This window comes from Mesoplodon mirus, assembly GCF_964341445.2.
Source record: "Mesoplodon mirus genome assembly, chromosome: 8".
Lineage (NCBI taxonomy): Eukaryota > Metazoa > Chordata > Mammalia > Artiodactyla > Ziphiidae > Mesoplodon > Mesoplodon mirus.
Window position 1 is genome coordinate 104,865,639 of NC_138984.1, and position 27,347 is coordinate 104,892,985.

Consider the following 27,347-nt stretch of genomic DNA (forward strand, 5'->3'; position numbering starts at 1 on the left):
CTGTTCCCCATATCAAAGGGAAAACTTGCAGTATTTCATCAAGTGTGATGCTTGGTTTGATACTTGGATCAAAATTCAGCTCTTTCCACCTTTTAGCTGTTGTGAATAATGTCGCTCAGAGCGAGTGTACAAGTATCTGTTGGAATCCCTGCTTTCACTCCTTTTGGGTTTATAGCCAGAAGTAGAATTGCTGGATCATACGGTGATTCTGTGTTTAATTTGGGGGACCTGCACACCGTTTCCCACGGGGATTGCACCACTGTGTATTCCTACCAGCAGTGAACACACAAGAGTCCCAGTTTCCCCACATCTTCACCCACAGTTGTTTTCTGTTTTCTGTTTCTGTTTTTTGGGGGATAGTAGTGATCCAGATGGGTGTCCGCTATTGCTTCTTGCCTAGCATTGCTGACCTCTCCTTTTGAGCTCCTTTTCAACGTATGTTAGTTCTATTTTTCTCTATCTTTGGTCTCTTGCCTCCTCTTTTGAATTTTCCATCCTTTCGTCTCTTTGGGCTTCGTTCTGGATTTTTTTCTGCAGACTCAGTTTCCTGTTTACTTCTCCCTTCGTCTATATCTAGTGTGTTTTTAAGCCCATCCATCGAGTACTTAATTTTGGATTTCTCTCTCCCCAATTTTAATCATGTGTTTTGTTTTCTTATACATAGTAAGAATTGTTATTTTAACATCTGTTTCTAATTATTCTCATACGCAGAGTTCATATGGATCTTTGTTTCTGCTAGTTGTGTACCTGGTTGTCTTTGGTTGTGTTTTGGACACTGTATTTGAGAATTGTCTACAGAAGTAAATTGAGGACTAGACAATCCAGAAATGATTTGTGTTTTTATCTGCCAGGGGCTTTAGGGCACCAGCAATCTAATAAGATCATTTCTATCTGCTGTGAGGGATTGGCATTTTTCTGGGTCACCCAGATTCTTGGAAGCTGGCCTGCAGTACATCTGGAGGCTGTTTTATTTCCAATTCACTCTCCAAGTGTATAGCCATTTGGATTTCCAACCCAAGGTATAGGGGTTTATCTGGGCCACTAGTCTTTGAGGGCTCTGGAGTGCATGTTCTAGATCCAAGTGGTTGTCACAAGTAATCCTCAGTGTCTTGGTTGCCCCGTCCCAGTGTATAAATGGCCCTGGGGCAAAAGTAGACCATTTGCTGTAGGCTCATCTCTCCGGATTTTACTTTTCTTATGTTTTGTGAGCCGGTAGTTCTTCTGTGCCTTCTTAGTTCTCTGATGTTTCCAAGAAGATGTTCTTTTATATGATATCCAGCGTTTGTAGTTGTTTTTAGCATGAGGGGTTGTCTGAGTTACTTAGCCATTATTACCTCCTTTTAAAAGCATCTTTTAAAAGTTATAGGATAAAGGAACTGTGTTGGACCTTGAGAACACATCTGTTCTAATTCATCACTAGTCAATAAAGTAGGGCTGTATTGGTCACTTACCACGAACCCGGTATTGTCCTATATGGTACAGAAATTTCGAGGAAATACAAGGCATGGTATTCCTTACATTCAAGGAGTTTAGCTGGGGACACAAGCATAAACTCAGAAAATTAAATAGAATTAAATAGAATTAAATTAAATAGGAGGTGCTCAAGCGTCATGCAGAGTTGACGGCTTAGTGAAAACTAGGGGCAGAGTGGGTGGTGGGAGCTGGGCCCTCTCTCTGCCGCTGTCCCCTCTCTCCTGGCCATCTTCCCCATGGTGGGCACAGGGCCCTGTCACTCCCCCTTCACATTCCAGCTCTGCCGTGGCTCCCCCACTGTGTTCAAGACATATCTGCGGCCCTTCCCGAGCTTCCTCCCTGGCCCCTCCCTCGCACCTGTTTCCCTCCTCCCACCCCATGTGCTCTTCTCTCTGCGGGGAGGTCTTCTCTTCCTTTGATGTGAGGCTAGGTCTTCAAAGCTTATTAGCCTTGTGCAGTGAAACCCCTTCTGGAAAGCCAGCCCAGTCCCTGTCCCCGGGACTCACAGGCGTGGCCTCCACTGACCTGAATCAGTACCTATTTCCTCTGGCAGGGGCAGTGACAGTGCTCCGGTGCTAACAGCCAGCAGGTGAGTGGTCTGGCCCTTTCCCCTACGAGGTAGCTGTTACTGTTTCCCCCATTTAACAGGTCAGAAAACTGAGCCACAGAGACTTCACGGCTCCTAATTAGAGTGGTCTTCTAGGCAATGCCTTCATTCATTTATCCCTCTTTTCACTAGGGAAACAGGAACATAGAAGGTTCTGAGCTGTGAAGATAAACATGCATGGTAGCGCTTCCTTTCCTGCCCCACCGGGGCTGTGACTAAGGGAGAACTGGACAAGTGTGTGCGGTGGTTGATTCTGCTGTGAGGGTGCCTGGACTGTGCTCCAGCCTCTGCGGTCCTAGTGCTCTGGAGCTCGGCTGCATCAGTCAGCCTCGTCTTCCCGGACAGTCTTTGGATTCGCCAGTGTCTCTGGGTGGGACGGTTGGGGAACGTCGCTGTCTAGGATTTAGCCAGGGCTGCCGTGGTTGGACCTGCTAGCAAACCTTGATCCTGGAAAAGCTTAAAAGTCTGTTTCTCCCAAATTCTACGAGTAGGTAAACCGACATGGGCTGGCATATCTGAAAAGGCCGTAGTCCTCATGCAGCTCAGTCTTGAGGGATTATACTTAAGGCAGGTATTAATAGTTCTGCCACGAGGAACACTCCCCCCTCCAACCAGGAGTGCATCCAGACAGATGATTAGGATTTCATCAGGAAAAAGCCAGTTCCAGATAATAGAGAGGCTGCTCTTTTTATAAAATAAACTTAAATTTTTAGAACAGTTTTGGATTGACAGAAAAATCCCATTATGTATCATTCATCTCTAACACTGGTGTGGTGTATTTCTTAAAGTGAATAAAGAAATACTGGTACATTATTATTAGCTAATGTCCGTAGTTTGTTCAGGTTTGTTCAGGTCTTATGTAAGTTTTATCTGACGTCCTTATCATCCCAGGATCCGACCCAGGATATGACACTCCCCTTTATTGTGTCGGCTAGACTCCTCCTTTTGGCTGTGATGATTTGACTTGTTTTTGACGACTTCGAGTGTTTTGAAGTGTACTGATTAGGTATCTTGTAGGATGTCTATTGGGATCGGATGTGGGCTTGTGAGTTTCTAAGCGAACGATTTACAGACCTTTTAATCACATGTGCAGCATACGTCCGTCCAACGTGATTTTGTGGCTGTTGATGTTGACTTTGTTCATTTGGTTGAGATACCGTTTCTGAGGCTTTTCTCATCGTACGGCTAGTTACCCCCCCTCCACCTCTACGGTGTATTCTACGGAAGAAAAGTGAAAATCTGATACGTAGTCGTCTATAGCTCATAAGTCATTGTTTTAAAGTGTTTTCCACCGTACCATTACAGACACAAAACCTGTTGAACGACAGGTGTTTCTCTAAGAAATGTTAAGAACTGTATCTTAACATATTCACGTTACCAATTCCTTGCAAGAACAGTGCACGTACTGTGGTGACCAGTGGGCGAACTTGGATTACTTCCTTTCGAAGCGGTGGACTTAAAACTGACTATCAAAAACCTAACGTTTTCGTTTTCATTGGTTGCGAAACGCAGGAGCAGGGAATTACAGGAACTCATGATTCTTATTATCTGAGGTATTTTTCAGTAAGTTCAGAAGAGTTTTCAAAATGAGCGTACACAACGCAGAAGTGTTGTTTACTGGCAGTTAGTTTCCCAGGGCTCGCCTGAGAGAAGAGAAGAGACAAAGAAATCTGAACTCTGTTGAAGCTGTTAGCGCCCCCTTGAAACAAAAACAGTTTTACAGCCGCTTTTATGCAGCTCGGAAAAACTGCTCTTAAACTTCGACCTCGTGGAAAAGAGAAAATTCTTTTTTCCAAAAATTGCACCAAGGTAAAGCAAAGCTCTATCTGGTGCGAGTGTGTTGCATAGGTGTTAGCAGTACTGCCCTCGCTACGCGCTCATCGGACAGTAGCGCAACCCCAAGAAAAGGATGGTTAGCGCTAGTGCCGTCCGCGCCGCGAGAAGCAGGCACCAACACCAGATAGGCTTGTGGCGACTAACCCGAGCATTCCACCGCAGCCGCCCGGCAGCCGGCGCACCTCGGCTGATCTCGGCTCCCGAAGCTCGCCACCAACTCCTCGTTTTCGGAGGCTTCTGAAGGTCGCAGAGGGGCCGCTCAGTGTTACCCAGAAGGCCAGGCGCCAGCTGCGAGCTGATATGCATATGTGCTCTCCGCCGGGGCGGGGCCTGCAGGGGGCGGGGCCGCAGCGCGCGCTCCTACTCTCGAGGGCGGGCGCCCGGGACTCAGGCCGAGGCGGTGGGGATTGACTCGTGTCTCGCCACCGACTATTTCGTGTTAGCGCTGTAAACAGCCCTTTCCGGCAAGCGGCCCCCCTCCTGACACCCGGTTTAACCCTGCGGGTCGGCGCACGCTCCGGCTCCCGGGCCGCGTCTGAGCCAGAGATGCGGAGGCGCCCCGGGAGCCGGCGGGCGAGGGCGCCGCGCCCCCCGCCGGCCGCTGACGGGGGCCCGCTGTTTGCCGTTGCAGGTGGTTCTCCTGGGCATGGACATCCTGTCCTCGCTGGTCACCCGGCTGCAGGATCGGTTCAAGGCACAGATCGGCACAGGTGAGCTCTCTCCTCCTCCAGCCCCCGGCCTTCGCTGGCTCTCGCCAAAGCTTCACTTGGCTGTACCCGCCTTCCACCCTTACCCTCTAGTCCCCACCCCCCAGCCCGCCCCCACCTCCTCCTGCATCTTTAGATGTCACGGCTGCCCTGCTGCCCTCGCCCCCCTCCTGGGCGTGGCCGGATCTGCCACCTCCGCACCCCTGCTGGCACCCCACCCCCATACCTTTCTGCTGGCTTCTTCCACCTCCCTGTTCTAGTACCAACTATTACTTTGGTTTCTTCCAGTTAGCCATCAGGCTGTGGTGCCAACCAAGCCCTCCTTGTCCCTGACCCTTCCCTTTGGGAGGCATCGCTTTCTCTCTTTGAGAGTCCTGCAGATCCGATGCAGCTGTATTGTTAACAGATTTTTGTTGCTATGACTGTTTCCACTTTGGTTGTAGATGTCATTTCAAGTGTGTGGTAAATGATCACTCTTATTTTGAAGGGAGAGCAGTAAGTCAGAAAAATAAAATAAAATAACCCCGGGTTCCGTACATTAAGAGATGATTTAATTCCCGACCTCTGGGCTTTGATGATGACAATACAAACACTAAGCGTCTCTGTGCAGGCATTTCCTTGTAGAGTTTCTCGGTTTCATTTGGTACACATGTATTTGTTCTTCTGTTAACCGTCTGGTCAGTGTGCACCTTTAGATAAAGTCATGAGCTCTTCCCACTCTGGTACAAACCGCCCATCTGCAAATAAAAAATCCCTCTGAGGAATTGGATGTTTTAGTAGCGTTCCATTTCCCCCTAAATTAGCTGAATTGTTCAGGGCTATCTCTTGTAAAAGAAATGTTTATAGACGTTTAGAAGAAGCAAAGAAAATTGACCTCTGATACTCAGGTGCCCTTGGAGCAGCAGTGATGGCCCGCCCCCAGCCATGCGGAGGAATGGCGGAGGACGGGCGGAGAGCTGCATTCTGTCTGATGAGCTTGGGTGGATGTGATGTAAAAGTAAAAACAGATTGAGCCATAATGCCTGTTCCTGCCCCGCTCTCCTCCCCACTCCCCCCGAGCAGACGCGCTGGAGCCCCTCTGTCTAACCTGGATTTCCTTTTGTGTTGACTCCTTCCTGCCAAGGTCTTCCATCGACATCCATGTTAATAGCATTTCAGCAGCTTAAAAACATGCTGGAAGCTGCCTAGAGGAAGGTGGGGTAAGGAAGAAGACAAACAGTGTGTCCATGCAAAGGATTTCTGCAGATTCGCCTAGTAGCTCCCGTGGATGGATTTGAGCAGGAAGGGTAGAATTACAGGGGTTGGTGGGTTTAGAGTGATGTGCATCATTTAGGCCAGGATTTCGAAATATCTTGTTAATTGAAATATCCACAGTTGGTGACCGCAGGCCACCAGACTAGGTTTTCATTTGATCCGTTTGCATTTTAATTTCCAGTGCTGCCGAGCTTGATAGACAGACTGGGCGACGCTAAAGACTCTGTGAGGGAGCAAGACCAGGCCCTGCTGCTGAAGATCATGGATCAGGCTGCTAACCCGCAGGTGAGGCGGGGCCGGGCGGGGGCGGGGCGCTCCTCCCGCAGCGCGCCAGGGGGTTTCAGAGGAAAACTTTCATGGCGTCTCACCTGGCCCCTCCTCCCCCCATAGGATCTTTAAACAATAAACAGCAGAAGGTATACCTTTGAATAAGTTAGTGGACTTAACATGGGTAACGAGTGCTTGGTTTGATCCATTAGAGTTGAGCTCATTTGCATAACTGACTGCGCGTCTCTGAAAAGATGCAGCTGTGGTGTCCTGGCACTCAGAGGCCTGGCTGCAGCCCTGGTCCCTGTCTGCTGGTGAGCTGGGGCTGCCGGGACGGACAGACAGGGGTCCAGCTGTCCATTGTTGCGGGGTGGGGCGGCGGGGTGGGGAGGCGTCAGGAAAAGCCTTCCCAGGAAAGGTAAAGCCTGCATTGGCCTGAAAAGCTGAGCAGGTGTTGGGCTTGTGGATGGGGTGGGCACAGCTGTTCAAGCTGAGAGAGCAGTGTCAGTATGTGACCTTGGGCCTCATTTTCCTCACCCATAAAATGGGGACAGTTTCACCTCCCTTTCAGGGTTGTCGAGAGAATTAAACGCAATTGTATAAAGAAATGTGTTTTGACTGTTTTTAACTTGATATACGAGCATAAGTTACCATTTTCCAGCAAGCTCTTGGGGGCGCAAAATGAGCTGGTGGAGGTGGGGAGGGCTTTGGCACCCGTTGCGACGTGGGCCCCCTGTTAGACGGGGCTGCAGAAGCTGCCCTCTCTCCTCTCACCCCGTCCTCTGCGCCTGCAGTACGTGTGGGACCGGATGCTGGGAGGCTTCAAGCACAAGAACTTCCGTACCCGGGAAGGCACGTGTCTCTGCCTGGTCGCCACACTCAACACGTAAGTCTGGTGGGGCCTCAGGGTGTCCTCGGCTGAGCTTTTGTATCTGTAACTGTTAATTCTGAAATCAACACGAATCTACAGGAAGTTGTAGGGAAACGTCCTGGGAGGTGCTGCGCACCCACCTGTCGTCTTGCATGTCTGTAGTGCAGGGTCCAGACCAGGAAGCTGGTGTAGATACGATCCACAGAGCTTGTTCAGGTTCTTCCAGGACGCACGGGTGTCGTGTGTGCATAGGTCTCACGGGTGCAGCTCTGGGTAACTCACTGCCATGTTCAAGGTGCAGACCCGTACGTCACCCCAGGCGCCCCCATGCTGCCACTCATGTGCTCTCCAGCTCTGCGATTTCGTTATTTTATGAATGGAATCACACAGAATGTGACCCTTTGAGATTGACCTTTTTTTCCCCTCTCAGCGTTATTACCTTGAGATTGCATATATGTTGTTGCCTGAACAGTAGTTTGTTCCTTTCTATTGATGAGTAGAATTCCCTGGTATAGACGTATCATAGTGTGTTTAACAGTTCACCCGTTGAAGGACATTTGAATATTTCCAGTTTTTGGTTATTTCAAATAATGCTGTTGTGAACACACATGTACCAGTTTCTGCATGAACAGAAGTTTTCATTTCTCTTGGGTCAGTGCCCAAGAGTGCAATTGCTGGGTCATTTGGTAGATTCATCTCTACTTTTTTTTTTTGCGGTACGCGGGACTCTCACTGTTGTGGCCTCTCCCGTTGCGGAGCACAGGCTCCGGACGCGCAGGCTCAGCGGCCATGGCTCACGGGCCCAGCTGCTCCGCGGCATGTGGGATCTTCCCGGACCGGGGCACAAACCTGTGTCCCCTGCATTGGCAGGCGGACTCTCAACCACTGCGGCACCAGAGAAGCCCCATCTTTACTTTTAAGAGAAACTGCCAACCTATTTTCCAGAGTTGTCTGTCTCATTTTGCATCCCCACCAACAGTGTATGAATGATTCAGTTTCTTCATTTCCTTGCTAGCATTGAATGTTCCCACTGTCTTTAAGTTTAACCATTTTGATATGCGTGTAGTGCTCTGTCATTGCGGTTTTAATTTGTGTTTCCCTAATGACTGTTGATGCTGAGCATTTTTTAAAGTGCTTATTTGTAGGAGAGCCTTTTTTAAAATTAAAAATTACAAAGCGCCTTTTCTGATTACGAAAGTAATACTGTGTATATCACAGAAAATTTACATAAAGAAGAAAATGATTATTGTCTATAATTCTGCCATCTTCAGATAATCACTGTTAACATGTAGCATTTTGTTCCAGCCTTTAGAGTTTTATTATTTTTAAAAACAGAATGGAGATTGTAACGTTTATATTACCTTATAAGTTTTTCTCTCTTAATGTGCTAGACTTTTCGGGACCATTAAATTTGGTCTCTGAAGCTTTTTTTTTTTTTTTTTGGCTGCACCACGTGGCATGCAGGATCTTAGTTTCCCAGCCAGGGATCGAACCCTGTGCCGCCTGCACTGGAAGCACGGAGTATTAACCACTGGACTGCCAGGGAAGTCCCTGGTCTCTGAAGCTTTTAAAAAATGTTTCTAGCCTTTGCTTACTGTAGTTCCACATCTAAGAATTTGTCCTAAGAGAGTACTCAGGAAGGAATCAGGGAGAGTCCTGTTGACAGAGGGTGTATGTGACAGCGTCTAGTTTATGGCAGTGAGCAGCTGGAGATAGCTGAGCTGTCCTCCAGCAGGGCAGCATTCAGGTGGCGTTCTCTCAGCCGTTTATTGCAGTCTGTCTTCAAGCGGTTATTAACTGAACGTCTGGTGTGGCAGAGAGCCGCACAGCAGGGCGATTAGGAGAGGACCCCTGGAGCCTGCCGGGTGGCTGAGTGCACTGAGTTGGCCAGAGTAGGGGCCACCGCGTGACGCATGGCAGTGTCAAGACGACAGGACCCCACGTGGGCGAGGCTGCGGCCGCAGCCTGGCAGCGAAGGGCTGGACCAGGTGGAGGGACCCCGAGCCGGGGGGAGGCACTCACAGTTTAGAACTGTGCGGAGGGGCCGTGCGGGTGTGCATTTAGTTTGGAAGCAGAGGGGGAAGGGTCAGGGGCGAGCCTTGGTGGGAGGTGGCGATGCGCCCGGGGAGGGAGGGAAGGAAGGGGTGAGAGGGCGGAGAGGCAGCGAGCTTTCCTCTCTTCCCACCAACAGTAAAGCACTGCTTTTGTTTTCAGCTCTGGAGCACATACCTTAACACTAAGCAAGATCGTGCCACATATATGTAACCTGCTCGGAGATCCAAACAGCCAGGTGAGTGTATTTAGTGAGAAAGAGAAATCATTGGCTGTAGACAGTGAGGGTGCATTTTGGTTCTGGGTGGGACTTTATTTCTCTCTCTAGAGCTCCGGGTGTTGGTTGAGGTGATGGGCGTTAGTGCCCAGTAGCATTTATCAGCGTCTTTGGTGGATGGGGGCCCGCTTTGCCCTCTTCTCCACGTTGGGATGGGCCCTCACTAGCCTGTAAAGTGATGTCATCAGACCAGCCTCCAAGAGAAGGTCACTCTGGTCACCATCTCTGCAGCTAGAGGGGTGGGCGTGGGGAGGGAGTGACGCTGATGGCGGAGCAGTGGCCCCCTTCTGGGGTGGGAGAGGTGGGCCGGATAGGGCCTGTGGGGGCCTCTCGGAGGTGACAGAGAGGGCCCACGTTTTGTTTTGGGCGGTGGCCACATGGGTGCATGTAACTGTGGAAACGCTTCAGACTGACCTGTGCATGTTATTTTATGTAAAGTAAAACAAAACCCAAAAACGTCAAAGCACCCCTTCCCTGGTGTCAGGGTGGGTGGGTGGGGCTTTGCTGAGCAGTGAGCAGGCAGCCCCGGCCCCGGAAGCACCACTTCTCTCGCAGGTCAGGTCTGGTTATCACCCACGTTGGCTCACACACCTGGTTAGATGAGGGGCTGGAAATAGGAACAGTAACTCACAAAAGAAACGTACACCTGCCCGTTGGACGGCATGGGATCGGAGTGCGCAGGTGCACCGGTAGGTGGCTGTTCAGTAGGAAACACCGCGGTACTGTGTGGCCCCCGGTGCTCTGGATCCGGCAGATCTGTGGACGCCTGGAGGGTTGGCGGCCCCCCTCCCCGCGCAGTGTTCAGGGGCCGACGGTACGTGGTGGGCAGCGCCTCCCTGTCCGTCTTGACTGGCGGTGGCTACAGTGCCCGCCGCAGATGACTCTGCCCTGCCTCCAGCGCCCCCAGCTCAGCCCCGAGGGCCCTCGGGTCGCAGAGCCTCCCGTGCCCGCATCCTTTCTCCCTCCGCATCTCTGCCCTTGATCCCGGCTGTGTCTCCCGCTTCCTCTTTGGTGCCCTGCTGCCCTCCTCTTCCCGTCGCCGGCCGCTCCTCCGCTTCTCGCTCGCCGCCGGCCTGTGTCCCTGCTCTCCCTCTCCTGCACCCACTTGCTTCTTTCCGTGCATCCTCTATCCATCCTTCACTGAAAGTATCTGACGTTGGAAATTTGAGTTTTAGATATTTTTATTTCCTGGATCATACTTTATGTTCAGCATCAATTTGAAAATAACTGAAGCTACTTTGTTTTTTTTATTTTTTATTTATTTATTTATTTTTTTAATTTGCGGTACGCGGGCCTCTCACTGTTGTGGCCTCTCCTGTTGCGGAGCACAGGCTCCGGACGCGCAGGCTCAGTGGCCATGGCTCACGGGCCCAGCCGCTCCGCGGCTTGTGGGATCTTCCTGGACCAGGGCACGAACCCATGTCCCCTGCATCGGCAGGTGGACTCTCAACTACTGCACCACCAGGGAAGCCCCTGCTACTTTGTATTTTTTAATTTTTTGGCCATGCTGCGGCATGTGGGCTCTTAGTTCCCGGACCGGAGACCGAACCTACACCCCCTGCATTGGAAGCGTGGAGTCCTAACCACTGGGCCGCCAGGGAAGTCCCTAACTGAAGCTACTTTTAAAAAAGATTCTGAATTACCAGATGGACTATTTTGCCTTTTTGCCCCCTTAACGTCTTGTCTCCACATTGTTTTCTGTGGAAAAAAGTCCCTCATGGGGGTCACTCCTTGAGGCTGTCACTGCTACCACGTGGCCCTTCGGTAGAGCAGGAGAGCCAGCTGGGCTGGTCGAGGCTCTTTCTTCCTCACTCGGGTGCCTGCACTGGCCTGACAGGCGATGTGAGCATCCCCGCCGGCCTCAGAGAGGCAGCGTGCCGGGGAGCACGAGGCCGGGCTCAGTGGGCGGCTGTCAGCCGTCCGGGTTGGCAGCGCCTGTAGCCAGTTTCCCACACTGAGCATCTGCGGAGTCCTTAGGAGTGTTTACCGGCACGTGTGCGCATGTGTGCAGACACAGACACGCGGGCCTCACCTCCCCGCACCCGGGGGCTCCACGCCCGCTCCTCTGATGCTGAATGACCCACTTAATCATCCCTCCTTCCAGGGTGCGTGTGTATGTCGCGTGTGCTTGTGCTCCTGACTTTATTTTCATTTTCTCGTCAGTCTTTCCTGCTGGTCTCTGAACCTTGAGGGTCAGGACTACCCCTGTCTCCTCTTGATCGTCCCAGGACTGCCTTCCAGTGGCCTTAGGACTGAGGAGACTCCCCATGGCTGCTTGAGCGGTGTTCCCCTCTTGGCCGTGGATGCCTCAGGCCGGAGAGGACGGTTGTGTGGTTGCCGGTGGTGTCACTGCACTGGGCCCCTGACCTTGTGGTCGGCTTCTGTCCAGCTCTCAGTCCTCTGCGGGGGTGAGAGAGAGAGAGAGAGAGAGAGAGAGAGAGAGAGTGTGTGTGTGTGTGTGAGTGTGTGTGTGTGTGTGTGTGTGTGTGTGTGTAGGCTGTGAGTCCTTTGATACTGGTCTGAGTGCAGAGTGACTCAGCTTCTCAGAGCGGGCGCCCATGCCCAGGCTTTGTGTGGCTCAGAATGCTTTTGGCCGCTGAAAGTAACTCAAACTCCAACTCAGAATCACCAGAGCAGTGGGGAAATGTATCATCCCGCGTATGGGGGGGGCCCGAGGTAGGGAGGCCACAGGGCCTGTTATCGGCTCAGTGATGTCCCCAGGACTGCGCGTCCCGCTCCACTTCTGCTGGGCTGCCCACCCCCTGGGTTTGGTCCTCCGCAGCTCTGCTCGCGGGCCCTGCGTGGTACAGCCCAGCTGCACGCGTGTCCCGCGTGCCTGGCAGATGAAAGCCCGGTGCTCCTATGTGCCTCTCCTGTTTTCAGCTTTTCTAGATTGAAAGGTTCAAACGTAGGTAGAAGTGACGTACAGCATCCCCTCGGGCCCGTCCTCTGGCCTCAGCAGCGGACCAGACGAGGCCAGTTTACTTTCATCTTTTTCCCTCCCCCACCCCATTGTTTGGAAGCAACATGTAGATTATTTTGAAGGAAATCTTAGACATTGGTTCATTTAATTCTTAAATACTCTAAAGGGTAAGGGCTCTCCACCCCACCAAGCCCCCCACATAAACTTAACACCATTATCACCTGTCCCTCAAGAATGCCTGATTCTCTCATGTCATTAAGTGCCCAGTCCACGTGCACGTTTCCCTGAATGTCCCTGCGTTTACCCTCTTTCGCAGAGTGGACGGGCATCTTCCGGAAGCTTTGCTTAGGTTCCCTGTCGTATCTCGTTGTGAGAGCCGCATCCCGTGCTGCGGTGTTAGCCCGTTGTCAGGGAAGGGACCAGGGTTATGGGGTGGATTTACACTCGGGAGACTTTATCTCCCAAGCCGAGAACAGGGCCAGGGAGGACGGGGCCGGGGCATCCGAGACACCTGCTCGATGGGGAGCCCCTTTGTCAGATAAGGAGAACTCCAGTTCTGCCTGCAGACCTCTGACTTCATAGCTGCTCAGCTGGCCTAGGGCAGGCAGCGGTCGCCTCCGCAGGGCCTCCCCCCGCTGCCTGCCATCTGTTTTGCTGAGGAGTTTGATCCAGTCAAACATTTGTTGACTTGAATCCATTTTTTTTCTTTCTAGACTCTGATCTTCAGAGTCTAGAAGCATCTCGGGGTGTCGGAGGGGCCGGCACTGATCTCAGAGCTCTCCGCAGCTGGCCCTGCGCTGGCTGGCTGGCTGGGCTTAGGGGGGTAGGGGCAGGGGAAGGAAGCCCCCGCAGAGGGTTTGACTGGCACCTGAGGAGTGGGCGGGTCTGAGACATCCTCTCTGTGGGCGGGTGGCTGTGGGGACAGGGTGGCTTTGGCCTCGAATGGGTTTCCGAGTGCCCTCCCTGTCCCTGGGGGTGAATTTCCCCGTGGAGTTTCCACTGTGTAGGGAGCCCGTTCCTGGTGCCCACATTGGGGTGCAGCGTGGTGACCGTGGACCTCGGCAGGTGGCCAGCCTGCCAGGCTCCGCCCTCCTCTGTGTCACAGTCAGCAGTGGCCCGGTGAGCGAGGTCGTAGATTTGAAGGCCTCAGGCTCTCTAAAGCCTTCGGCCAGGGCCCGGCAGGTGGAGCTTAATGTACGGGGCCCTGGTCTTTTGCTGTCCTGGTGGCCTGAGCTCTTGGGGTCCTTTGCGTGGCGAGCCTGCAGGTGGGCAGAAGCGCGTGGGGCCCCCGTGGCGGTCTGTGGCGGGGAGCACTGCATGGTCCCTTCAGCCTGAACCGACTTGCTTTGAGGGGACGCCCCTTCTCAGTTGGGCTGCAATACTTTGTAGTGCCACAGACAATCCGTCTTCTGTGATTCTTGACTCAAGGGTCGTTTACACCCTCAGATGCTCCCTGGCCCTATAGCTTTCTAAGCCCGAGGAATAGCTATGTAAAGGCTAAGGTTGCTGGTCTGAGAGATGTAGATAATACCAGTTCCACAGGCCACTGTGTTGAGTGCTTTATGCCTATAAACACGGGGCACAAACCGCTGGCCTGTGTCTGTGCACATACACGTGTCTGCAGGATGACTTCATTTCACGCGTGGAGTTTGGGTTTGCGAGTTGACCTTTGGGAGGTGCGTTTCTGAGTTTCCGCAGAAGAGTGGAGGTAGGGCAGAGCCGTACCTGTGCCCCACGGCTACATGTTGGCGGCCGCCTGCCCGAGGCTGGGCATCCCCCTTCCCCCGCCAGCGGGTCCCGGGCCGGGGCCATTGCTCATCGTGCACCCACCCTGCTCCACGCATCATGTTACCTGCCTGGGCCGTGTAGCGCCCCCACTTTGGCGCGTAATAGGCAGTCAAACATTTGTTGAATTGAATCCATTTTTTTTCTTTCCATTATTATTATTATTATTTTTTTCGGTATGCAGGCCTCTCACTGTTGTGGCCTCTCCCGTTGCGGAGCACAGGCTCCGGACGCGCAGGCTCAGCGGCCATGGCTCACGGGCCCAGCCGCTCCGCGGCACGTGGGATCTTCCCGGACCGGGGCACGAACCCGTGTCCCCTGCATCGGCAGGCGGACTCGCAACCACTGCGCCACCAGGGAAGCCCTCTTTCCATTATTTTTTTTTAATCTCAAAGCAGCCTTCCACTTACGAAGGAGAAAACAGAGACTAAAGGAGTTTAAAACACAGCATTGTAAAGCAGTTTTACTCCAGTAAGGATGTATAAGTGAATGGATGGATGAAAGAGTTTAAAGGCTTTGTCCGAAGTTATGCAGCCTCTAAATGGCCAAGTAAGTCCTCAGGCCTACTTTGACTCTAAGGCTAGTAATTTTATTAATTGATTGGATGAATGAATGAAAGATTCTTTAAATTCTATAGGGCTTTACAATTTCAAAAGCTTCACACATGATTTCATATAATCTCATAATAACCCCATTTCTCCTACCCCAATATTGCCCCTCCCCCCTTTCCTCTCCCCACTGGCAACCACTACTTTGTTCTCTATATATGGGAGTCTCGCTCTTTTTTGTTTTATTCACTAGTTTGTTGTGTTGTTTAGATTCCACATATAAGCGATATGTTACAGTGTTTGTCTTTCTCTGTCTGACTTATTTCACTTAGAAGGCTAGTCATTTCTCCACTAAGTCCCTTAAACTCTTCATAGCTCAGACTTTGTAAGTAGCAGACAGGGTATCGATTGCTCTTTAAAGGGGGTCCCCAGTGTGATCTGCTCTGACTCTGCGCAGACGTCATCACTAGAAAGTAAGCAACGGCGATGCACTTGTCACTGATCCTCAAGACAGGGCATTGACTGCTTTTGTAAGATGTGCATGTTTCAATATGGAAATGTTTCCTAACATCAGAAATTATTTCCTTTCCAAAATAAACTGGTAATCTCTGTTAGTCAGCTCAGGCTGCCGTAACAAAATACCATAGACTGGGAGGCTTAAACCACGGAAGTTTGTCTCTCGCGGTTCTGGAGGCGGGCAGTCCCGGAACAGGGTGTCGGCGTGGCCGCACTCCACTGAGGGTTCTCGTCCTGGGTAGCAGACACATGGAGCTGCCTGGCGTCTCTCTTATAAAGACGCCCCTCCTGTTATTATCAGGACCCACTCTTAGGACCTCATTTTACCTTAACTACCTTCTCTACAGGCCTATCTCTAACTGCCATCATCAACATATGAATTGTTTCCGGGGCTGGTGGGTCACACACACAGTTTGGTGCATAGCATCAGGTTTTGGGTGAGAAGTAATAAGAACCTAGAATTTGCCTTTTTCTATCACAAGGGGGAAAATTGTGAAAATTACCTATCGTATACCGCTGTTACCTCAAAGGGTAACTTGGCAGTGTTCAGAGCTGTAAACTGTTTGTACCCCTGCTTCTTTCCTCTCTGTTTCTTTGATTTCATTGCTTGAGACCAAATCTGCAGTCGTGGTTGCTCTCTTGTCTTTGCTGGCTCTCCTCTGCTCGGCACCCCTGGGCACCCCACAGTCTGGCCTTGAGTCCATTGGATTTAAAAACTTTTTTTCTTCCCACCTTTGTATTGGCAAAATTTTAGACCTATAGAAAAATGGAAAGGGTAGTACAGTGAACACCCATATTTACCATTTAACTTTTGTCACATTTGTCTTATATCTCAACGTGTATACACACGTGTACACACACACACACACACACACACACACACACACAGAAATAGACCTTTTTTCTTGAACCATTCGGAAGTATCTAGCACATGATCTTTTTATTCCTAGGTACTTCAGTGTGTGTCTGCTAACAACAGGGATATTTTTGTGTAATCACATGTTTTCACATCCAAGAAATTTAACATTGATACAACTGTAATGTTTGGTATACACACAGCCCACATTCAAAGTTCCCTGTTCTGTTTTTTTTTAAGTCCATTCTGTCTCTCGAGCCTTCCATATCACAACCTTTCTTTTCCTGTCTGTGTTTGGCCAGCCCGCTGCCTTGCTCTTCCCGAAGCGTATGCCTTGCTTCTCTGCTTTCATGCCCCTGCGCAGGCTGCTGACCTTGTTTGGAGCCTGTCTCATTCCGTCTTTCCCGGGTAAAATGCTGTGTTTCTAAATACATTTTACGTGGTTCCTTCCTCTTCCATAAACTGTTTCTTGGTATCCCCTGGTGTGCTGTCTTCCTTCCCTAAACCATGTGAGCTCTTTGTACTCTTTTGTATAACATTTATTACTTCCTGCCCTGTGTTAAATGTAGACTTTATGGACTTTTTTTCCCATCTCCCTTTTAGTGCTATGAGCTTCTTGAACGCAGTCTCCATGTAGCCTCTACCATCCTTTTTTGTTGCTCCCTAAGTATTTGTTTATTTGACCTACATCCAGAATGCTTTACATGGTGTTTTATTTTTAGAATAATTCACTTATTTGTAGTGTTTTCTATTTTGGAAAGGTGGTCTGGTTTCCAGACATCGTCTTAAAGGACGGAAAGAACTAAGGGGTGTGGACTTCAGCAGGTACTTAGGGATGGGATCTGAATTTTTTCCTCCTCTTTGGAACGGTGCCCACAGAGTCAAAGCTGTCACACACAGCTGTGTCTAGTCCCATGCCTCTTAAGGGTTGTGTTTAGAATCGCGCTGGTGAGTGGGTGATAAACTTGGGGTGTTGTATAGCCTGTTGTGTCCGCAGCAGGAAGTGCTGGGGAATGACACAGAGCAGCTGTAAGATCTCTTCTTTTACATCTAGGTTCGAGATGCAGCAATAAACAGCTTAGTGGAAATTTACAGACATGTAGGAGAACGTGTGAGGGCAGATCTCAGTAAGAAAGGATTGCCACAGTCCCGGTGAGTTCAGACTTTTTTCCTTTCTTCTGCTCTTTCCCCCTGTACTCCCTCTCAGTTAACATCTTGGTTTGCACTGCTTATTTTGTTGTGGTAATTTGACTGAAAGAATATATGGTGAGAGGATCGGTGGATGGAGATCTCACCCAGATCACATGACAGGGGCCCCCTTTCATTCCACTTGCTCAAAAGTCAGACTTCCTCACCCAGACGTCCAGGCACGTCCTCTGCCACATACCGATTTTAGAAGCATATTTAAAAGTGTTTGGTGTTGGAAGATTCAGCATTCTCTCGGTTCATACGGTTCTACATTTTGTATATGCACGACACCTAGTATAGTAGGGGCTTGGAAAATATTTGTTTGAATGAAGCCTTTCCAGGATGAGTCTGGATAGAAATATATAAGTAATAATTCTGGAAAGCATCTTTGAAATGATAGCTTTCTGGTCAGGAATGCCAGTCTCAATGTCCAGGTCTCCAGTGCAAGGAGATCAGTGTCTTATCACATCCAGGACAACTTGAGTCCACAGATGTTTCTGTCGTAGTCAAAATTTTAAAAATAATGAAAAATCACTCATCAATGATTTTACCTACGACGGAGAAATCTTACACCAAATGAATTCTAAGCCTTTTGCCCCTCAGTTCCATTGTGGGAGAAAGTGATGTGAAAATCCTGGGAAGTTAGGCCTGGATGGGACTCACAGAGCGGCTTGTCTGGCCTGTCACTGTGTCCACGGGGACCGCAGAGTCCCGGTGGCAGGAAGTGGCTGGAGAGATCACCCAGCTAGCAAGTCAGGGCTCGGACTGAAGTCCTGTTCTTCATTTTCTCCACCCCGTTCCACAAAAGAGCTTACGGACTCTTGGGCATCTCGATGTGGGATGGAATGTTGAAATATACAGGAGCCGTCTGCCATGATGCCCCTCAGCCAGGTGTGACGGAAGTGGGCCACTTAACTGCTCCAGGCAGTCGGGGTGCCTGGAGCACCTGGGGGGGCATCTTTCTTTGTTGAGAGTCACATCTGACCCCAGTGTTGCTCTCACCATGGCCCCTGTAATTTTTCCTTTTTTTTTTTTTTTTTTTTTTAAGCACTACAGGACTTTATAATGGTGCTGGAAATAGTCCATGCTAGCAGACAGTGTGATCCATGAGCCCTGGGGGGGGGTTCGGCAGGGAGTGTGGCCGAGACCACCCGTTTATACCGAGAGCCTTTCCGTAGCACAGAGGCAGCAGAGGAGACTACAGCGGCTTCACGTGTGTTTTACACGAGGCAGTGTGTGAGAACAGGGGGTTTAAGTCCTGTATTTCATGAACCTCAGCCTTCCGGTCTTTGAATAGATGGTGAGAACACGGAGGAGGGAGCCGCACTGCAAAGCACTGACCGGGCTGGTAGGGAAAGCTGGAGCGTGCAGATGAGCGGGAGAGCAGCGGCGGCTGTGGGCGTGGCTAGGTGGTGATGACGTCACCAGCGTTGTCGGGGAAGCAGCGAGACCCTCCCCTGCTTCCGCACGGCACCACCGCGCCGAGTACGACCGGCCCCGTCTTCCCCGTGGGATTCGGGGGTCGTGTCCGACGGTCGCTGTAGCAGCCGGCGACGGGGAGGTGACGTGCTGAAACTGAGATCTAGAGATGAGCACAGGAGGCAGCTCACTCTGCGGGCCTGCTTGCAGGGGCGGCCCGGGCTGCGGCCTGGGAGCTTAGATGTGGGGTCTTCCACCATTACCACAGAGTGGGCTGGGGGTGGGGTGGGGGTCCCTTGCTGCAGCCCGGCCTGGGCGTGGCTGCCCGCCTGCATTCCTGCGGGGGTCTGGCGATTGCGGAGCCTTAGGCAGGGGGTGCCTGGGTGACCAGAGCCCGTAAACCCTGCCCTCAGACTCAGCGAGCTCTCCCCGTGGCCGGTGTTCCACCAGCGGCGTCACAGCTTGTGGCTGGGGAATTCAGTGTGTGACTCTAGTGGGAAGCTGGCTCGGGTTTCTGTGGACTTCACCCCGCACGCCCTTTCTCTTTGCTGATTTTCCATGTGCGCTTTTACCGTAATGATCACAAATGGGAGTGTGACTCTGTGCTGAGGCCTGTGAGTCCTCCTGGTGAATCATGAAACCTGGGGTAGTCTTGGGGACCCCTCCACGGAGATTGGTTCAGGTAAGGCCCTGCGCGGAGCTAGGGTTAGAACCTTCTCTTCCAGATTCCCAGTCATTTGGTTTCTTTCCCCCCATCAGCCCCCCACCCCCTTTTAAAAAGGAAATATTATATAAATATTAAAAAGAAGCTACAGAAGAGATAGAGCCTCTGTGAACAGGAATGAGAGTTTCCATTATCTCATGTTACCTAAAATCCTTCCTAAAAATTCTGGGCCGAAAGGAGAGGGGGAGCCTAGGGAAATGGACCCACATCTTTTACAGCCATTATTGTAAAAATCTGGCAGACACACAGTGCTTGGAGAACTAGGCTGTTAGTTCTTTAAAAACTGTAGTGAAAGGAAACTTCATGTTTCTTTGTGTTTATGACAAGACAATCACGTGGGATCTCACACTGTGAGGGCCAGAGGCTCCGGCCCCACCTTAATTTGGTTGGGGACTGTGTCCAGATGAAACAAGACATGGAAAGAATCTCCTACCGTTGTTTGGGAAATTCAGTATCTGCTATGTGTGGCTCCAAGTGGCTGACTGGAATACTTGAATATTCTAGATTTCTTTTACATCATTACAGGGTTTTTTTTGTTACTTTGTGAGAGCATAGGGGTGTCTTCAGCTTGGCAAGTTTCCATAGCACTAACAAAGCATCGTGGAATTTGCTTAATGTTTTCTAAAAGTTGCGTTTAGTCCTGCAATAAAAACGTTATCGTCTTCTGAGTTTGTTCATTGAGTGAGTGCTATATTTGAGAAGAAGATTAATTGAATCTCTAGGAAATACGTGATGAAAAAGAATGCCTTCCTAATGTCAGCTACCTGACTTGGGGAATAAGAGTAATGATCTGATTTTGGCAGTAGTTTTCTTTGCCCATTTCACAGTTGGGAAGAGAGACTCGTACGCTCTCAGCTTCACTTTGGAGGAGCTGGAATCATGCTTTGGGGCCACGTGTTCAGTAGTTATTGGAGTATTTCATCTGCTGGCTAAAGTCACGTTCCTCCCGAGAAGGGAGTTGGAGACGTTCAGCCCAGTCTTCATTTTAGGAGGTGTCTCCCCTCCGTGGGGTGTCAGCACAGCTGAGGTGTGGGCTTCATCATTGTAGTATTTGGCCATTTTCCATTGTTTTACACGTATTGTTTTCACAGTTCACACACGTGATGTGTTCAGAAAACAAGTACTACAGGATTCACTTCTAGCTGCCCGTTGTACGAGGCCATACGCTGTAGGATATTTGTGAGGTGTGCTTGGACCTAAGGAAAGCGTCAGTAGGTGCCCTGTCACTCACTACCCAAGGCTTCGCTTCACAGACAGATGCTGTCAGCCTGCGTGCACGCTCACTGTCACCCCACTGTACGTGCCAGAACATATTTCCATTCCATATGGTGTATTTTAGTTTGCGAAGCTTTGGTAAAAAGATCACTGGTGTTAACTTTCTTCTGGAACCATCACCTGGGAACCAAGCTCCTGAAACAGCAGCAGCTTGAAATCTGATGATAGTTTGAGGTAGAACGGAAGATAGAACGGAAGCGTGTCAGTGGATGCGTTGTAACTATTTGTTAAACTTTTCCTTCCTGTGAACCTACAGTTTTGAATAGCTCTCATAATATTTGTTCATAAAAACTGTATAAACATTCACTAGCCATTATTATCTCATGATTGTATTGTTAAGGGGAGAATTGAGGCTTTCTTAGTTTTAATTTGCTTGCTGAAGCTTTGGTGTTATAGGGAGGGCCCAGGGCAAAAGCAGATGAGAAATGTGCTCTGTAATACCCCCTCTCATTTTTAAATTTTGTTTTTTGTCATTCATACAGAGAGAGCTGACTAGGTTTACAAGATACATTGAAACAAGGCAGTTCCTTCTCTCTCCTGCCGTTTTTCCTTAGAGGCAAACACCATCAGCTGTTTGTACTGACCATGTTGTATCTGTTGCTGTGCCTCTAAATACTCTGCATGCGCTGCTCTTTCTTAGTTTTGTGTCAATCTAAGAATTTTACTTCCCATTACGGGAGGTGAACTTCAGCTCTCGTTCCTCGCACCCTCCCTCAGGTGCGCTTACCGTCTCCTCGTCCACCAAATGGAGTCCCGTTTTCATTTTGATGAGGACGATATTTAGTTTATTATTCTCTGGCTGTGTAGGCTGTTCACAGCTCCCTGTTTATGTTTGGTGAACTGTGGTGACTTTACCGTCTCTCCCCACCCCCCGTGCACCCTGTTTCCCTGGGTCAGTGTCTCGCCTTCATCTGCGTAGTTGTCTGCATGCTCCTCTTGCACCAGTGCCGTCTACCCACTGACGTACGAGTCAGGTCCGTCTCCTTGAGCCTGCCCTTGCAGTCCACAGCAGCCGCCTCCGCTGCCTCTCGCTTACGTTGTCCTCCGGGGACCGCACTGCACCTTTCTCTGCAGGCGCACCTGCTGTTTCTTGGAGACGACGTCCTGCTTGGTTTTGTCCTTCATCGTAGTGGTGCGTATCCTCCAGTAGCTTTCTGAGAAAAGATGTGGAGGAGGAACGTTTCTTGAGTCTGAGAATATTTTTATTCTATCTCGGTACTGATGGTTTGTCAGGGTTTAGAGATCTAGGTTGGAAGTCCTTTTTTTCCTCCAGAATGTTGAAGTTCATGCCCCCCGCTCCCCTGCTTGTGTCCCAGCTTTCAGTGTTTCTAGTGAGAACCCAAAGTCATTCTGATTCTTTATTGTATGTCGGTAACTTCGGTTCTCTTTGTCCTCACCGTTTGTCTGAAGCTTTATGATGATGGGTCTTATATGAGACTCTTTTCATGTCTTATTGTGTACTTGGAGGGCCTTTCAGGCTGGAACCCCATGCTGTCTAGATCTGGGCAAGTTTCTTTAAAAATATAATGACCGCTTGGACTAGTTGGTCTTCTGATTCTCATATTTTTCTCTCCCATTTATAGCTTCACAGTTTTGCCCTGTGAGTAATGCTCCTGTGAAAATGGGTGCACAAATATCTGTCCCATCCCCTGCTTTCAGTTCTTCTGGGTGTAAGCTTTTTGAGGAACCACCATTTTGTCCTGCAGCTGCTGCACCATTCTGCATTCCTGTGTGCAGTACACATCCTGCCAACAATTGTTATCTCCTGTTTTGCTTTGTTTTGTTTTGGTAAATAGCCATCCTAATGAGTTTCTCATTGTGTTTTTGATCCTCATGGAATCTTTGTGGGACCTTTGTTGAAAATCAGCTGACCACTAATATAGAGGTTTCTTGGGAATTCCCTGGCGGTCCAGTGTTTCAGGGAGCCTAGGTTCAATACCTTCTCAGGGAACAAAAATCCCATAAGCCACGCGAGGTGGCCAAAAAAATTTCTTTCTGTAATCTCAGTTCTATTCCATTGGTCTGTATGCCTGTCCTTCTACTGGTAGCACACTGTCTTGGTTAATTTAACTTTGTAGTAACTTTCGAAATCCACGTTTGTTCTTTTAAAGATTGTTTGGGCTGTTCTGGGTGCCTTTCGTGTCCATGTGAATTTTATGATGTGTTTGTCAATTTCTTCAAAAAAGGACAGCTGGGATTTTGGTAGGAACTGAATCTGTAATGAGTTTGGGGAATATTGCCATCTTAACACATTGCCTTCCTGTCCATGAACGTGGAATGTCTTTCCATTTTCAAAAGTCTTTAATTACTTTCAGCAATTGCTTAGTAGTGTCCAGTGGACAAGTCTTAAACTTCCTTTGTTAAATTAATTCCTATGTATTTTCTTTTGGTGCTATTGTAAGCAGAATTTTAAAATTTCAATTTCAGATGGTTCATTGTTAACGTAGGGAAATACAATTGATTTTTTTGTATTGATCTTGAATCCTGCAACCTTGCTGAACTCCCTGGTTCTAATGGTTTTGCCATGGACTTCTTAGGATTTTTAAATACAAGATATGTCGTCTGCCAGTAGAGAGAGTTTATTTCTTCCTTTCCAATCTAGGTGCCTTTTATTCCTCTTTTTTTTGCCTAAAAGCCCTGGCTGGAACTTCCAGTAAGATGTTGAATAGAAGTGCTGAGAGGGGACAGCATTGTCCTGTCCTGATCTTAGAAGAAAAGCTTTCAATCTCACACCATATTTTATAATGTTAGCTTTGGGTTTTTTTCTGTATGACTTTATGAGGTTGATAAAGTTTTATTCCTAGTTTCTTGAGTGTTTTTATCATGAAAGGATGTTGGATTTTTTCAAATACTTTTTCCACATCTACCGAGATGATTATGTAACTTTGCTTTTTATTCTATTGATATGTTGTATTATATTAATTGATTTTCAGATATTAAACCAACTCTGCATTCCTAGGACGAATCTCACTTGGTTATGGTGTACAACTCTTTTTATTTCTGCTGGATTCATAAGGAGTATTATCGGTCTGTACTTTTATTGTGATGACTTTTCTGGTTTTGTTGTTACTGTAATATTAGCCTCATAGAAAGCATTCCCTCCTCTTCTATTTTTTAGGGGTATATATATATATTTCTTTAATTAGTAGACTTTTTTTTTTTTTTTTTTTTTTTTTTTTTGCGGTACGCGGGCCTCTCACTGCTGTGGCCTCTCCCGTTGCGGAGCACAGGCTCCGGACGCGCAGGCTCAGCGGCCATGGCTCACGGGCCCAGCCGCTTCACGGCATGTGGGATCCTCCCGGACCGGGGCACGAACCCGTGTCCCCTGCATCGGCAGGCGGACTCTCAACCACTGCGCCACCAGGGAAGCCCTAGTAGACTTATTTTTTAGAGCAGTTTTTGTTTTATAGAAAAACTGACTGGAAAGGACAAGCGAGTTCCCTTATTCTGTCCTCCCCGCCCACAGTTTCTCCCATTCTTGTCTCTATTTTGAAAGAGTTTGTGAAGGATTGGTGCTAATTCTTTCTTAAACATTTGTTAGAATTCACCAAAGGTGAAGCCATTTGGGCCTGGGCTTTGCTTTAAGGATGCGGTTTTGATTCCTGAATTCAATTTCTTCACTTGTTATAGGTCTATTCAGATTTTGTTTCTTCCTGTGTCAGTTTTGGTAGTTTGTGTCTGTCCAGGAATGTGTCCATTTTATCCAAGTTAACTAATTTTTCACATACTGTTGTTCATAGTGTTCTCTTGTGATCCTTTTTATTTTTGTAAGGGCAGTAGTAATGTGCATTCTTTCATATTTTTATTTCAGTCATTTGAGTCTTCTTTCTTCTGATCTCTCTAGCTAAACGTTTCTCAAATTTGTTGATCAAAGAACTGACTTTTGGTTTGTTGATTTTCTCTATTGTTTCTCTCTTCCCTGTTTCATATATTTCTACTCTAATCTTTGTTATTTCCTTCCTTTTGCTTGATTTGCTTTGCTTTTTTTTTTCCTCTCAGTTTCTTAAGGTGAAGGTTAAGTTATTGATTTGAGATCTTTGTTTTAATATAGGCATTTGTTTGGCTGCATTTCATAAGTTTTGGTATGCTGTGCTTTCTTTTTTGAAGTAAAGTTGATGTACAATGTTACATAAGTTACAGGTGTACAAAACAGTGATTCACAATTTTTAAAGGTTATACACCATTTATAGTTATGATAAAATACTGGCTATATTTCCTTTGTTGTATGATATATCTTTATAGCTTATTTTATACCTAATAGTTTGTACCTCTTAATGCCCCTTTATTGCCCCTCTCCCTTTCCTCTTCCCACTGATAACCACTAGTTTGTTCTCTATATCTGTGAGTCTGTTTGTTTGTTATATTCACTAGTTTTTTTTTTTTTTTAGATTCCACATATAAGTGATATCATACAGCATTTGTCTTTCTCTGTCTGACTTATTTCACTTGGTATGTTGTACTTTCATTTTCATTCATCTCAAAGTAGTATCTACTTTCCCTTTTATTTTCATCTTTGACCTGTTATTAGGGCTGTTTTGTTAAATACCTACATTATTTGTAACTTTCGCATTTCTATTTGTTATTCATTTCTAATTTTATCCTATTGTGGTCACAGATCATAATTTCTGTGTTCTGTGGTTTCGGTTCTTTGAAGTTTATTGGGGCTTGTTTTATGGCCCAACGTGTGGTCTGTCCTGGAGAATGTTCCATGTGCACTTGAGAAGAATCTGTACTTGAAATGTGCAATACTGAAGTCTTCTGTTAATACGGATGGATTGCCTAGCTCTCTCTTCAGTTCTGTCACTTTTTGTTTCATGTATTTTGGGGCTCTGTTCTTAGGTGCCTATAATTATGTCTTTCTGATACCTTGATCCTTTTATCACTGTACAAATGTCCTTCTTTGTCAGTGGTAGCAATGTTTGTCTTGAAGTCTATACTGTCTGATATTACTATAGACACCCTAGGTCTGTTTTGAACCCTGTTTGCATGGATTATCTTTTTACATCCTTTTACTTTCAACCTTTGTGTCTTTGTGTCTAAAATGAATCTCTCGTAGATAGCATGTAGTTGGGTCTTGTTTGTTTATTCAGCCTGAAAATCTTTGCCATTTAATTGAAGTGTTTAATCCATTCATATTTAATGTAGTACTGATAAGGTAGACTTTATTCCTGCTATTTTATTTTGCTCTTTGTGTTCTGTATGTCATGACTTTTTTGTTCCCCTATCCTTTCATTACTGCCTTATTTTGTAATAAATAGATATTTGCTAGTATGCCAGTTTAATTTTCTTGCTGTTTGTTCTATGGAATTATTAGTGTGTTTGTTCTGGGGATTTCAATTAACATCTTAAATTCAGCAGTCTAGTTTGAATTATTATTCTTAATTTTAGTATTAAAAACTTTACTCTTTGGGCTTCCCTGGTGGCGCAGTGGTAAGAGAGCCCGCCTGCCGATGCAAGGGACACGGGTTCATGCCCCGGTCCGGGAGGATCCCACATGCCGCAGAGCGGCTGGGCCCGTGAGCCATGGCCGCTGAGCCTGCGCATCCGGAGCCTGTGCTCCGCAACGGGAGAGGCCACAGCAGTGAGAGGCCCGCATACCGCAAAAAAAAAAAAACAACGAAAAAAAAACCCACAAAAAAATCTTTACTCCTACATAGCCCTATTTTCTCCCCTCCTCTCTGTTGCTATTCTTGTTATACAGATTACACCTTTGTACATTATAAGCTAGCCAACATACAGTTTTATAATTATTGCTTTATGCAGTGTCCTTTTAAGTCATGTAGGACCAGTGAAGAGTTAACAACAAAAAAATAACATTTGTACTATCGTTTATGTTTACCTGTGTTTTACATTTACCTTTGTAGTTTTTCATCACCTCTTGTGATGTGTGGGGGATTAGTTCCAGGACCCCCTGTGGATGCCAAAAATCCATGGATGCTTGAGTCTCTTATATAAAATGGTGTAGTATTTGCATATAACTTATCCTCTTGTATGCTTTAAATCATCTCTAGGTTACTTAAAATACCTAAACACAATATAAATCCTATGTAAATAGTTGCTGGCATGTGACAAATTCAAGTTTTCTTTTTTGGAGCTTTCTAAAATTAAAAAAAAATCTTTTTGGTCCACGGCTGGTTGAATCTCCAGATGTGGAACCCCCGAATATGGAAGGCTGACTGAACTTTTACTGGTGTTCTTTATGTCTTCATGTGGATTTGAACTCTTGTACTGTGTTCTTTCATTTCAATTCAGAGTCTTATTTTATTTTTTGCTTATCAAGAAATGTCCTAAATTCTCCTTCATTCCCCCCACCCCCCATGCCCCGAGTCTGCACTTTATTATATTGGTAGTAGGGCTTCATGTAAAGACTGAAGTGTCTTTGGTCCAGAGAGGATTCTCTGCTTCATTTTTGAAGGGTGGTTTTGTTGGATATAGAATTCTTGGTTGATATTTTTAGTTTCAGGACTTTGAATATATTACCCCACAGCTGCCTGGCCTCCATTGTTTCTTGTTTTTGGGGTTTTTTTTAACATCTTTATTGGAGTATAATTGCTTTACAATGGTGTGTTAGTTTCTGCTTTATAACAAAGTGAATCAGCTATGCATATACATAGATCCCCATATCTCCTCCCTCTTGCGTCTCCCTCCCACGCTCCCTATCCCACCCCTCTAGGTCATCACAAAGCACTGAGCTGATCTCCATGTGCTATGCGGCTGCTTCCCACTAACTGTCTATTTTACATTTGCCTCCATTGTTTTTAATGAAAAA

The 27,347-nt window shown here is 47.9% G+C and overlaps 1 protein-coding gene across 4 annotated transcripts in view; it reads left to right on the forward strand.

Moving 5' to 3' along the window:
- The window catches only part of CLASP1 (cytoplasmic linker associated protein 1), a 268,685-nt gene that overhangs the window by 84,472 nt on the left and 156,866 nt on the right, over positions 1-27,347 (forward strand). For all 4 annotated transcript variants that reach the window (XM_082630779.1, XM_082630777.1, XM_082630780.1 and 1 more), the window contains 5 exons: positions 4,548-4,626; positions 6,059-6,162; positions 6,939-7,030; positions 9,230-9,305; positions 17,027-17,124. In XM_082630779.1, coding sequence (XP_082486905.1) covers positions 4,548-4,626; positions 6,059-6,162; positions 6,939-7,030; positions 9,230-9,305; positions 17,027-17,124 — 449 coding nt within the window. The remainder of the gene's footprint in view (positions 1-4,547; positions 4,627-6,058; positions 6,163-6,938; positions 7,031-9,229; positions 9,306-17,026; positions 17,125-27,347) is intronic.